At 40.0% G+C, this 14,138-nt stretch overlaps 1 protein-coding gene across 1 annotated transcript; it reads right to left on the reverse strand.

Moving 5' to 3' along the window:
• Positions 1 to 6,455: 6,455 nt before the first annotated feature.
• LOC141575588 (serpin B3-like) lies at positions 6,456 to 13,931 on the reverse strand. Its single transcript, XM_074355153.1, has 8 exons — positions 13,891 to 13,931; positions 13,095 to 13,287; positions 12,456 to 12,512; positions 11,118 to 11,240; positions 10,687 to 10,804; positions 9,439 to 9,581; positions 8,829 to 8,984; positions 6,456 to 7,245 (listed from the first exon to the last, which is right to left on the reverse strand). Exons 2-8 carry the CDS (start codon positions 13,260 to 13,262, stop codon positions 6,835 to 6,837), a joined length of 1,176 nt encoding a protein of 391 aa, XP_074211254.1. The 5' UTR covers positions 13,263 to 13,287; positions 13,891 to 13,931; the 3' UTR covers positions 6,456 to 6,834.
• Between the last annotated feature and the right edge of the window lie 207 nt (positions 13,932 to 14,138).

Here is a 14,138-nt window from a genome sequence, read left to right on the forward strand (position 1 = left end):
TCCTCAAAAGACTAGGAATAGACTTACCATATGACCCAGGAATCCCACTCCTGGGCTTGTATCCAGAAGGAAATCTACTTCAGGATGACACCTGCACCCCAATGTTCATAGCAGCACTATTTACAATAGCCAAAACATGGAAACAGCCTAAATGTCCATCAACAGGTGACTGGATAAAGAAGAAGTGGTATATTTATACAATGGAATACTACTCAGCCATAAAAACCGACAACATAATGCCATTTGCAGCAACATGGATGCTCCTGGAGAATGTCATTCTAAGTGAAGTAAGCCAGAAAGAGAAAGAAAAATACCATATGAGATCGCTCATTATGTGGAATCTAAAAAACAAAAACAAAAACAAACAAACAAACAAAAACAAAGCATAAATAAAGGACAGAAATAGACTCACAGACAGAGAATACAGACTTGTGGTTACCGGGGGGGTGGAGGGTGGGAAGGGATAGACTGGGATTTCAAAATTGTAGAATAGACTACACTGTATAGCACAGGGAAATATACACAAAATGTTATAACTCACAGAGAAAAAAATGTGACAATGAGTGTGTATATGTCCATGAATAACTGAAAAATTGTGCTGAACACTGGAATTTGACACAACATTGTAAAATGATTATAAATCAATAAAAAATGTTAAAAAAAATTTACTCTCATAGGTACCAGCAATTATGTCTTACTGGCCAGGAAACTCCTGACCTTGAAGCTGTCCCTTGAAATTATATATATCAAGATCACACATAAATGAAGGCATGGGGACAGTGAGACTAATGGGAATTTTGCAAAATGACGTATTTGAAATTTTGACTATTTTCCAGTTTGCATTCCTCTGTGCATCAAAGCAAAAGTTCATTTGAATTGCTGCTGAACACTAAATATGAATTTTCTACCTCTGAATTTACTTGTAACAAATTCTCTTCTATTCTTTCTGATGCTTATTTCGGGCACAAAAGTACCAAAAATATTGTGAAAAAGAATATGAAAATGAATATATGTATGTTCATGTATGAGTGAAGCATTATGCTGTACACCAGAAATTGATACAACATTGTAAACGAAGTATACATCAATACAAATATTTACAGAAAAAATACCAAAAAAAACTGGCAGGTTTACTGGCTTATATAGTTTTAAGTGATGTTGGATAAAGCCTGTGAATAAAAGCTATGAAATCTCTTGCAGATACGACGGACATTACTCAGTTGATACATAAAATCTATTCTATCGAATCTCATCGTGATTATCCTCCTGTGCAAGTGACTTGACTCTTTGCTCTATTTCCTCTCTAAAATATTTAATGATTCAATCTGTTATGAACAAGTTCCAAGAATCTATGTTTGATGCATAACCAGTGAGCCTTAAGTAGGATACACTTTTATTTTAAATGAAAAATCCAGAGAAATTTTGTTCTGATTCATCTCATTAAGAGATGCTGCTTCAATGTAACAACTTAGCTTTCATGTTGAATTATTATTCCTCCTATATTTATATTTTGGTGTCTGTTTTTAATTTATACATACAGCCAGGGTACTGATAACTCAATCCAAAAGAGTCCTTTGAAACATTTAGAGAAATACGGTCATGGGAAATGAAAAAAATCCATACTTTAAATTTCGGAACAATTTCATTGGAAAGAAGCATGGTAAAGTTATATTTTAAAATATAAAAGCATTCATTCTAATGAAATTCTTAGGAGAAAGTAGAATGAAAGTATATTTCCCATACAGCATGATTTCACATAAAGTATTTGACGACTGAAGGGGTTGTTCATGTGATTCAAATGGGTGACAGTGGGTATCATAGAGGTAGATTGCATTGGATGGATGTAGAAGTGTGACGTAAGAGTTCTATTTTAAAATAGCAACACTCGTAGTAGGACAGAAATTATATCCTTTCTAACTATTTACATTATGGACAAAATGTGTAGCTGTCAAGTAAAAAATATGGGAGGTTTGAAGGGGAAGTTCTGAGTTGTTCTTGAGCAAAGGGTTTGGCCATCACTGTTGCAGGGTCCAGATCCGGACATGGCGCTGCTGTGTGCTGCCAGGTGCTCCCCTTTCTGGCCACACCACTAGGGACACCGTGTGCAGGGACTGCAACAGCAAGTCAGCAGGACGAGACCTCCCGGGGACAAAAGAGATTTCAAGTGTTTTCTCTTTAAAGAAGCAGAAGGCTGATGACCCCCCCCCTACATCCCAACTTGGGAAACACCCTGCGGATCTTAAAATTATTGAGTGGCAGAATCCGGGAGAGAGAATGATGTTTTCATAGACAGGATGGTGGATGGATTGTATTTCATCTGATCATGAAAATGAATATGGTCCTATTTTTTCTTCACTAAATAATCATGGTTTCTTCCGTAAAAGAGAAGCCCTGGCCTAAAAGGATTCAATGGTCAGTTGTAGCAAATATTTTAGAAAATTAACACCATTCCTTCTCATACTCTACTGATACTTTGAAGAGGAGGGAGCATTTCCCCACTAATTCTTTGAGGTCAACACTACTTTGAAATCAAAGCTAGACAGACAATAGAAAAAATAAAACTAAGAGGAAGTATCTTTTATAAATACGAATCAAAAACCTAAATGTAAGAGCTAAAAGTACAAAATTCTTAGAGGAACGCATAGTAGAAAAATATGACATAGGATTTGACATTGATTTCTTTGATATGCACCCAAACACAGGGAACAAAAGAGAAAATGCATAACTTGGACATCATCAACATTTACAATTGTTATGCATCGTAAGGCACCGTCTAGAGAGTTAAAACAACCCACAGAACATGGAAAAACATTTCCAGCCATATATCTGATAAAGGTTTAACATTCACAATACTTCAAGAACTCCTGCAACTCAACAAGAAGAACAACAAAAATGAAAAAGCCAGTTGAATAATTGCAAAAGATTGAATAATAGACGTTTTTAGAAAGAAGATATGGAAATGTGCACAACAGAAGCTCGCAGTGTGGCAAGGACGTGAAGAACATGGGACACTTGAGAATTGCTGGTGGGAATGGTGCAACTATTCTGGGAACCAGTTTGAGGAGCCACCATACTGGTGACAACCACACAGCAATGTATGTACTTAATGCCACTTGACTGTTGGGTTAGAAATGATTAAAATGGTAAATTTCACTTTATGTCTATTTTGACACACACACACACACACACACACACATGGGCCATGATTTCTGATTTAAGCTGTTCTCCCAACAGTGTTTCCCAAACTTTCTATTATCTTGAGTCAGCTCCTTTTTGCATTTCCCTCAAAGCTCTGTAAACTTGCTTTCCTTTCTTAAATTCTCTACTCATCCCATAGCCTGAACATTTTCACTTGGTGTTTTTTCTTCGTGTTTCATTAAAGAAAAAATGAATATCATTTTGAAACTTCTTCATCTTCCCATCATCCTCTAAACTTCAGACTTTTGTGCCCTGTAACGTGTAACTCTTCCTTCTCTCTTTTTATTACCACCTCCATTTCCTCAGGAACAGTAATTACACACATTTCCTGAATGAACCTCTGTGTCTCGGGTGGGGCCGCCTCCTGGTGTCAACACATTGACATTCTCTCTCATTGTTAAGCAAGCAAAGTCCGTCTCTCCAGCCACTCCCTGTATATAAACTTCTTTTCTCCTTCAAGTTTTTGAGCGACTAGACTCCGTGTTTCTCCTTCTTCACCCTCTGGAATGTGGCTTCTTTCTCAATATTTTAATGGCTCAGTTTCTGCTTAAGTTCAATATATACTTTCTGAAGTCCTAATCCAGTAGACATTTCCAGCATTCCTTGTGTGCAAAGGATTCTTCTTGTGTGTTCCGCAGACTCCAGGAGTCCCCAGACCACAAGATCACAACCAGTTTCATGAAAACAGTAAGACAATATTTGACTTTCCCACTGTGTACAGTGAGAATCAAGGTTCTAGTCCCAGAGCATACTAGTGTACAGATCCTCCACTCCCACCTCCAACACCACACACACAAAAGCCATTTCAGAGTTACTGTCTTTTATGAATTAGGACACATTTTAAGTGGAAGATTTATTGAATCACTGCCTTTGAGTACACACCATTTAAAATTAAGTGAGATGAATGCAATGTTACTCAGCTATGAAAAAGAATGCAGTAATGCCACTTGTGGCAACGTGGATGGACCTAGAGTTTATCATATATCATAGTTAGTGAAGTAAGTCAGACAGAGAAAGAGAAATATCATATGATATGGCTTGTATGTGGAATTTTTACGAAATGATACAAATTTTATTTACTAATCAAAAACAAACTTATGGACATAGAAAACAAATCATGGTTACCAAAGGGGAAAGTGTGCAGAAGGGATAGAGTAGGAGCTTAGGATGAACAGATAGACACTATTATATATAAAAAAGATAAGCAACAAGGACCTACAGTGTAGTACAGCAAACCATATTCAATTTCTTATAATAACATATAATGGAAAAGAGCGTGAAAAGAAGAAATGTATTTCCATGTATATGTATACCTGACTCTCTTGGCTGTACACCTGAAAGTAACATTGTAAATCAACCACACCTCAATAAAAAAAAACTTAAAAAAATGTTTTTAAATAAAATAAAATTAAGTGAGATTAAATGGAAGTATACCTAATGCACCTTGAAAATTGTTTTCCTAAATAGGGGGCTGTCTTAAAAACAGCTTTAATTATGAAGCGTTTCCCTACAGCAGAAATAATTCTGAGGCAATACCTACTATGGGTGCTTTGTTCAAATCTCCTCCTCTATGTCATTCTTAATCAAATCTATTGAGGTGCCATTTACATAAAGTAAAATCCACACGTTATAAGAGTGCAGTGTGATGACTGTGGACAAATGCAAACCACTGTGATCATCATCCAATCAAGTTGTAGAGCATTCATCTCACTCAGACTATTTCCTTGGAGTTTTGAACAATCAGTTTCTTCCCCAAGTCCAGCCTCGGGAACCGTCGAGCAGCTTTCTGTCACCACACGTTTGTTTTCTTGTTCAGGGCACCATATAGCTGGAATCACAGGACGTGTGCTCTCTCTGTCCAGTTCCTGTTTCGCACAGCACAGTGCTGGGCTTTTATTCATGTTTCTGCAGGATCAGTAGTTTCTTCTTTTTACCACCAAGTGCCCCCCTTTAGTTTGCATTACAGCTCACCTGCTGACACAAACTCGAGTTTTTCCCAGCTTTTGACAGTCACAAATAAGGCATCAATGAAGATTTTCATTGTGTGACATGTGTATTCAGAGCTCTAGTGTAACATCAAGGCATGGAATTTCTGGATCCATTGGTAAGTGTACCTTTAATTTTATAAGAAAGTACTGACGCATGTCTCTTTGTACACTGGAGGAACACTTTGTCCACAAGTGCGTTGCTCAGCCATAGAGACTTAAAGATTTCTGGAGTGACATCACCGAAATTGCCACGTAGGAGACCCCAGCCTCCATTCCCCCTCAGAGAGCAACAATTAGACAGCCGTCCTTGATCAAAAACAGCTCACAAAAAGGAGATGGTAACGTTGTGATGTAATTGAGGCCTTAGCTAAAGCTATGGCGGGATCATTTTGCAGTAACTAAGTGTATCAAATCAATATGTTGTACGCTTTAATGAGAGTTGTGGTTGATCCACATTCTCTCCACAGAGAGTATGACCCGTCTTTTAATTTCAACTTTGGTCCATCCAATGGGAATGAGGTGCTATCCTGTGGGGTGGTACTTTGTATGCACATAAGCATTCTATCCCTTGTAAATTTCTATTATTTTTATTTTTTAGGCGTAGAATGCATTTCTTTTTATTACTTTCCTTTAAAACATAGCTTTATTGATAAATGATTGATACGGAATTTGTTCTACCTAATTGATGTGTACAACTTAATGAGTTTTGAGTTGTGTATACATCTATGAAACCATCACCCCAATCTATGTCATTAACATATCTGTCAACTCTAAAAGATTCTTCCTGTCCTTTCTTAAAAAGTTATGTTCTAGAAAATAAAAACTGGCAATACTTGACGTTTATATCTTGATGTACTTCAGGGTCCTATCTTGGTCCTCCTTTCTTTTCACTTTCTCCTTTCCAGTGTGATGCCATCCTTGCCTTTAGCTACAATGACCATATTTCTCTCGGTAACTCTAATCATATCATCAGCCTCACATCTTTAGAGATTCAGTTTTTATCCAGTCTCTGAGTTCTAGACTCATGTTTAAGTTCTGGACATGGGTTACAGAGCCATTCGTGTTCTGGTAGTGGCTTGCCTCTTCTGCGTCATCATGCTCTACTACCTTTGCATGTTTAAAAATGCAGTCATATATTTCTAAATTATTTTTTCTATGTGTGGTGGGTGCTTGCACTTTGTTGAAAAGAAAAAAGAGGAAAAGCAACAAATGATATGAGTAAGTCATTGTTTTATTGATAATGTATTTCATAAAACCAAAAGATGAGGACAGGTAAGTGTCCCACATACCACCAAAATTCAAATACATGTGGGTGTCTAGGTCAATAGGTTTGAATAGTAGCTATAATTTTTTGAGATAGCACATATGATATTTCAAATTTAGATGAATTTAAAGTGTTGAAATATACTTCTATCACATTTTGGACATTTTGTCTGAAGAGAAATTATCATCAGGAAATAAAGTAGGCCAACATGTGATTGTAGAAAGAGAGTGACAGACAGAAATGTTATTCCAATGGTTAGATTCTTAGTGATGACCATGAGGTTAGAAAGGGAAACACATCAAGGAGAACCTGTTGCTTCCAGCAATGAGTGTATCAGAAGGACTCTGTGCATGTGCCCCTAGGGCCGTGCAAGGGTAATCACATCTAAGGGGAAGAGACTCTGCCCAAGAAGAGGATGCTGTTGGTCTTGTTGTGTCTGATGAAGAACAGGAAAGGGTGATCACAATGGAAACGTTCAAAATGTGGTATTGATGCTGATGTTAAAGCCACAGTGATGCCTGTGGCCGCTGCGGCCTCCGTGCCCTCCTCATTCACCTCCACAAAGGACTTGTGTACGGCTTTAGACACCACCAGCCTGTGTTCCTTGGTCATGCCTGAGAAGTCGGCCTTCTGAGAACTGAAGGCGTCCACCACCCCCAGGGCTACCAGCATGCCGTTGAGGTCATAGCTCTCTTCCACTTTGAACCGAGGTAAGTGTAAATCCACCTGACTCTTCCACATATTCTGTGAGCTCGTCCACTCTAATAATTTCTCAGCAGTGAGTTTATCTTCCAGCTGTAATGATGGAAAACAAGGACACGGAGCCCAGCTTAACACTGGATTGAAACGTGTGGGAAACCTTTATCTTAACAGTAAGTGTAAGTACAGGAGATTGAAGTGATTAGATTCAATCTGAGGAGGCAAAACTAACAGAGACCTGAATATATATTATTTAATCAAATAAAAGATCTTATATTTTCACAACTTTGCTATTTTTATCAATATATGTACACATAATTAGATGCATATGTATAAATATCTATACATGTATATAGGTATAAATATATAAATATATATGTATATGCAGCAACAGAATCATTAAATAAAACTATTTTGTAAAAGATGAACTGTCCAATTCTCATGCTGCATATGTGTGGAACGCCTCATTTTCAAAGACTTCTTTGTTAATGTCCTTTCCTTCATAAAGTTTTACGTTGTGCATTCATAGCATACATCCTACTTTCATTCTTTTCTTTTTCTTGACCTACTTGTAAACTTTTCCCGTAGAGATATGTATTTCTCTAATCAGGTTTAAATTGTTACATGATACTTCATTTAATTCATACTCAGTGTATATAGGTTTATTTAATGAACATCTATTTGAATATATATTTACTGCATGTCAATCCCTAAGCTAAAGTACTGGTAACACAAGCATGTACCATTGTTCCTTGGTTAAAATTTTTCATTATTTTAAGCCACTTCTGTCCAAAAGCGTTTGCCTCATTTAGACTTGTTACCATAGGCTAAATCCTAGAACTGGGGTTCCCGGGGTCCCGGATAATGGGGACCGCAGAGCTGGAGAAAGAGTACTCTGATGTTTGTTCACATTTATTGCCACAGGACTTTCCCTGAGGATTTCCAGTTGCCAGTGTCACTCCATATACATTTTGAGTGTGGGAAGTTCGCTGCCACATCAGCGTCAGCAGCAGCTACTCCAGTAATTGCAGACGACCATTAACAGAATGTCGTTTAAATGTAAGATATTGGCATTGTATATTGAAATTTTTACATATTAACTTTAACTATTATAACATGAGAAGAGGAAAGTTCTCTAATTATTTTTTTTAAACTCCGAGCAATGAGGCTCTGAATGACTTTTGGGCTCTTCAGAACAGAATAATTCAACATTGAAAAGTGGGGATCAAAATAAATCTATTTGCCCACAGTCTACAAAACCACTGTGATTTAGTATGCAATATGTCACCTGTGTTATTTCTATTTCCTTGTTTTGTTTGTGAATGAACTTGCAAATATTTCCATCTGTCCCCTACATGTGAGTGTTATTTTCCTGTTTTTAAATGGGTGGACTGGATTTTACTGCAGGTTGTTGTGGCTACAAAATATTAAGGTGTGGAGCTAGGTATGTAGTTTTGTGAACTGACATTCCATAGTTTCATCAGAATATTAATGTGACTTGTGATGGACAGAATTTCTATATATTCTTATAATACTGTGATCCACAAGGAATTTTTTTATTTGTTTTTTCTGTGCTGGATCTCTGCCAGCCAGCACCACCAATGTATGAACAGCCTATTTTGTTTGCATTGCTAGGAATCAAAGCAACAGTAGGAAGACTTGGAGGTGCACGGCTTTACCTTCTGCAGACCATCTACTTCATTGGGCAGCAGCAGCATCATGCTTAGCTCTTCGCCTTTGTATGGTATTTCCAGGATCTTGAATTGCATGTCCTCCAGGGAGGCGAAATTGAAGTCGTTGGTTTCTTTCATCATCTGCACAGATTTGCTTGTATCCTGCAAGGAATTAATGTGGAAACAAGTGCCAAGTGAACACAAGTCAGAAAAAGGTATAATATTATTGAGATACCAAACTCATCCGCCTTCTAGGGGATGATCTGGGAAATCTGTGAGTTACAGACAAGAGTTTCTATGAGGATACCCAACTAATTAAAGAAAAAAAAATTACGTAAGGAAAGAGAGCCTTGACAAATTTGATTTTACACCTGCAGCTTACGTTAATAATTATGTATGTAAGTTTCACATTTCAGCTAGAGCTGTAGTACGTTATGAAAATAAATTATAAGTGGAGGGTATAGCTCAGGTGGTAGAGCCTATGCTTAGCATGCATGAGGTTCTGGATTCAATCCTCAGTACCTTCTCCAAAAATAAATAAACATGTAATTACCTCTCCTCATTAAAAAAAAATAGAAAAAGAAAACAATTAAAAAAAAATAAGTATACACAATACCTTGCTCAGCCAAAATTCTTCCTCGACAGTGTATTCTTCCTTAAATTTCCGGTGCCACTGCCCTTTGAAATAGATCGCGTTCACCAGCACCAGAACGGTGGAGCTGTCAAGAGAATTTCTGGGAAACAGATCCTTGATTTTTCCTGCAAAGAAAGAAAATGGAAGGTCTTCCTGAAGGCACACGAGGTTTTTCTTGAAGATGCTTTGAAAGTTACAGCTGATCATTGAAACATTCACACAAGTCACCATATTAGGGACACCATGCCCAGAAGTTCATAAGGTGCCATTTCCCCGAGTCACCAGCCTGTTGAAGGTACCCTCATGGAGACCCCTTCTTGTGACTGGGAAAGTGTTTAGTCTCTGTCTGTGGTGACATCCGTCATCTCACACTGAATGTGGATGAAGTGATTTCAGCTGATCTTTCCAGGATTCAATTTCCTCCCTCTCTCAATGTATCCTTCCCTCCTGGTCCCTCAACACCTGCTTTCCTCTGTTGTTTCACCCGACTTTGTTCTATTCTTCCTTTCTTAATAACTCCTACTTCCTTCCTCTCTCTCTTCCTATCTGTTCACTTTTGACTCACTACTCAGAAGAAATAGGCCTGAATGCTCTTTAGGATGAATGACATGGACCCTAACACCACTCCCTGGGGTGTCCTCCTCTTCATTCTCCACTTTGAATTGCTGTAGGTTTGACCTATAATTGGGATGGAGGTAGGACGTGGTTCAGAGGATGGAGACTTTGTCCAGCCACCTCCCGTGGTTGGGGAGATGGCTGTGACCATCCCTGCAGGATGTGGGCATGGACAACGGGCCATGCAGCTCTGAGACAGGTGACAAGAAGGATGGTTCAGAGGGGAGCTGCTTGTTTCCCAAGTAACAAAGGATAAGGGAATCCTTTAATATTGTCTCCTAGTGATAATAATCCAGAATTTAAGACTCTAATTTAAAGAAAAAAGTGTGAAATCAAGTGAAGTTTGAGCCGAGACCTGGGATTCACAAAGATACTTCACCCCCAGACTCCAGCTGTGTTTCCAGGAGCTGGTGCTGGGTTCCCTCCTGGGTCACCTTGTTTCTCTCCACATTTACTGGGACCATCCCACCATCTGCATGTCCTCCTCCATCCTCTGCAGTCTCATCTCACCCCTCTCCTGGCACTGCATGTGGTGTCCAGCACGAGGGGGTCACACATCATGGGGACTCAAGTGTTTTTTAGTGAGTGACCCTTTCATAACCTTTCATAACGTACCATTAGTTTGCCTTTCCACCCAGGAATTAATCATCTGTCGAGTTTCTTCTGCAGCATTTGCAAAATCAGCAGATTCCACACTGGCTAGGTACAACTTCTTCACATTATCCATGTATTCCTTTGACATGGGAAGGAAGAAATGAGGAATTAAGAGTAACTCATCAGTAACTATGTAAGCATTCCCAAATTAAATTATGTTCCATTATGACCAGAGAGAGGATGTGAGACCATCCTATCCCCACTTCACTGGTGGGTGGTCAGGCTCTGGGACAACCCGCGGGTGGGTTGTGGTGCGGGAATCCGAAGTCCCCGGGGTAAATGCTCTCTGTGGGGGTCAGCCAGGCTCACCTGCCACTCCTCCCCCATTTGGAGACCGGGGGGCAGAGGACCAGGATGCAGACGAAAGGTGTGGGCAGGCCAGGGAAACTCACCTGAAGAAAGGGAAACTCCTTTCTGCCATAGAGTCTGTTGGCGACTTTCAACTCATAGGAGTTGGTGGGTTTGTTTAATTCAGTCAGAAGGTTTTGAAAGTGATGATTTTCTGGATTTTCAGCCTTCAAACATCAAAACGAGAGCTCATCAGTTTCTCTCAATATAAATATTAAACCCACCTAAGTTTGTCAGATCTGTGCCTAAATTTTGGCATCCCCTCTGTGATGTTTGTCGTTATTCTTCAATTTTGGTGTATTTTACCTCAAATATCCTTCATAATCCTTACATTCAACCTTCTCGGAAATTCCTGCTGCTCTAACATACTCCAAACATTTCTCCTTTGAACCAGAGATGCAGCACCATTCCACTGCTAGCTGTGCCTTAATTGTCTCACAGTCAGATTTGGCTTCCCAGGTAACCCTAAGCGCTAGAACAAGACTGCCTCCCTAATAGTCACCAGTGGTACAGGAGTGTCTAATTTGCATCATTTCCTATGTTGTGACGTGAAGGCCCCTTGTACTTCTTGGTGGGATTACCTTCTAAGACCTACAGGTTGTGCTCAATGGCTGTTCACTCACGAGCACCACACTCTGGGTGAGGAGCCATTTGTGGCGGGTACACTGCTATTGGCTTTCCATCAGCATCTCTTTATTTAGTCCAAGTGACATGAAATCAGGAAAGCTTGGATAATTAAAAAACTTCTCCCTGGAGAACAAATGTGGCAGACCCAAGTTTTCAACTCAGGCCTGTCTGAATCCAGAACCTACTTGCTCTAAAAGTTATGGAGCATTTGGGCTGCACACCAGAACTCTCATTCAAACATTTTCAAAGTATACCTGAACTTATGGTTACTTTCACTTTTATTTATGAGCTAAGTAAAATTATGTAAGTTTACTAACGTATTGTGATTACCATCATTATGGTTATTATATACTAGCAATACATATTATGCATCAGGGTTTTTGTTGTCCAGGCACTGTTGTCATGTTTTGTGTGTGTTTGCATGTACAGCAGCAAATCTTTCATTGGGCTGAGGTCTCTGAGGCCCAGAGTAGTTGTATTTTGCCACGTTCCCCATTTGTGATAAGCAGAGCAGGAATTTGAAGCTACCTTTGGGCTCCAGAACACATGCTGTTAAGCAGAAGCTAATCACCTCTCAGGAAAACAGATGAAGTAAATAAGTATCTAATATGAAATGAGAAACAATCTGTCCCATCTACTTTGCTGAAGATGCCCGTGATAGTAAAGTCTTCTCCGTTTATCTGAAATTCCCAGTGTAACGTGCGACCGTCTCGGATGTGTGACCTCCCTCCAGGCCCAGGTGCCCTGGGACTCACGGGATCCGCTGTGGCTCCTGCTGTTGGGTTCTCTGCGACTTCCTTAAAGTGAAGGGCCTGCAGGAGACAGGAAGTGGGACGAAGAAGCTTTACTCTAACGACCTACCTTCATCAAAGAAAGACAGAGGAAGAAAGAACCGAAGAAAACAACAACAACAACAACAAAAAAAACAAAAGACCAAAGGAAACTAAAGTAAAAATCAATAAAGAAACAAAGACTTAAGAAGAACGTAAAGCAAAGTGTAAGCATTTTGCTCCTTGACGACCCAGCAAAGCGGGCTGATCACCAGCCACTTCAAAGAATCCTGATTCATTTTCACTCACTGCAGAGGGAGCACGCGAAGCTGCCTCCCACGGAGTTTAGTCAATGTGTCACTTCTACCTGAGCTCTTCCCCTCTAGTTGGGGGGCAGTTGTAGGGGTTCATGTGGGTCCCAGAGGAGGTCTGGGCTCAGGGAAGCAGAGGGGTCCGGGCACTGGGGGAGACGTGTGTCCCCCACCACCCCGGGCCCACCCAGTCACGCGGCTGCTTGCGGCTCTCTGTGCGAGCCCTGGGGACAGCCAGATGTGTGACCATCTGCACACAAGACAACAGAGGAACCAGTGCCAACTGTTCCAGGTAAAGGAAGCTGCCACCTACCTCCTGAAGTTGTGCAGCAGTGTTTCCTCGGGACCCCAAGTAAAGCATGCCAAAGGCTGACATGATGCTGAGGGGGGAATAGAAGATATTATCCCGTCTTGATCTCTGTCTGATCTGTTGGTACAGATCGACTGCGAAGTGGCTGATTGGTCCACTGAGTGAATCCATGGTGTCTTGACGCTGTCGGGAGCTCCTGGAAAAGCATCCGACATTTTGTAATGACTTTACTGAAGGGAAGATTAGTCTGTAATTTTCTTAAAAGACATCATGCCGTGTATATGGGTTGTGGGATTCTGGTAACTAGTTTGTCTTCTTTTTACTTTTCAAGCCTTTTAAAGTGTACTTGTGTACATTTCATCATTAGAGGAGTATCAAAATTAATATTTAAAGACAACGTTTATGAAAAAACAAATAGACTTTTATCTTTCCATCCTTGCTGACTGTACTAAGACTGGGTAGAAAATGCATTGTAACAGGTACCGAGACAAAGACTGATGTGGTGACATGCATCCATGTCTCATGAGGCACTTCCCTGACTTTTTTTTGAAGCATCTGTGGGTGACAGACATGTTACCCCACGATCCCATGTGCTCCTAATGGAGTATTTGATTCTTTTTGGAAATAAAGAAATTACCTAAAGAGTAAATCAGATGAAAAAGGCGTTTTCCTATTGCCCTGGCAGAGTAAGTAAAATACAATCAGACAAAATGAAACAGACCAATGAGACGATACACATTATTGTTACTACTTTCAACAGAGCTCCGAGTAGTGAAGCAGCGCTGCTGGCAGCCCTTACCTGTGATCCTGGAGGGGGCAGAGGTGGGCGGGGAGCCTGTCGGCGTCTGCGCGGTGAGCGGTGAGATGGGAATATATAGCTCCCTCTTGCACCTCCCACTGCCCAGAGCAGCTGCAATTTCAAGTAAATCAACCTTTGGTTTCTTCACCAGGCTAACCACCAGCTTCCTGAGTGACCATCACCTTCCTGAGGTGAAATCTCCATGAGCAAAGACAAGATAATTATTCTTTTCCTGTATTTCCTTTTCA

This window comes from Camelus bactrianus, chromosome 30, assembly GCF_048773025.1.
Source record: "Camelus bactrianus isolate YW-2024 breed Bactrian camel chromosome 30, ASM4877302v1, whole genome shotgun sequence".
NCBI classification, from domain to species: Eukaryota; Metazoa; Chordata; class Mammalia; order Artiodactyla; family Camelidae; genus Camelus; species Camelus bactrianus.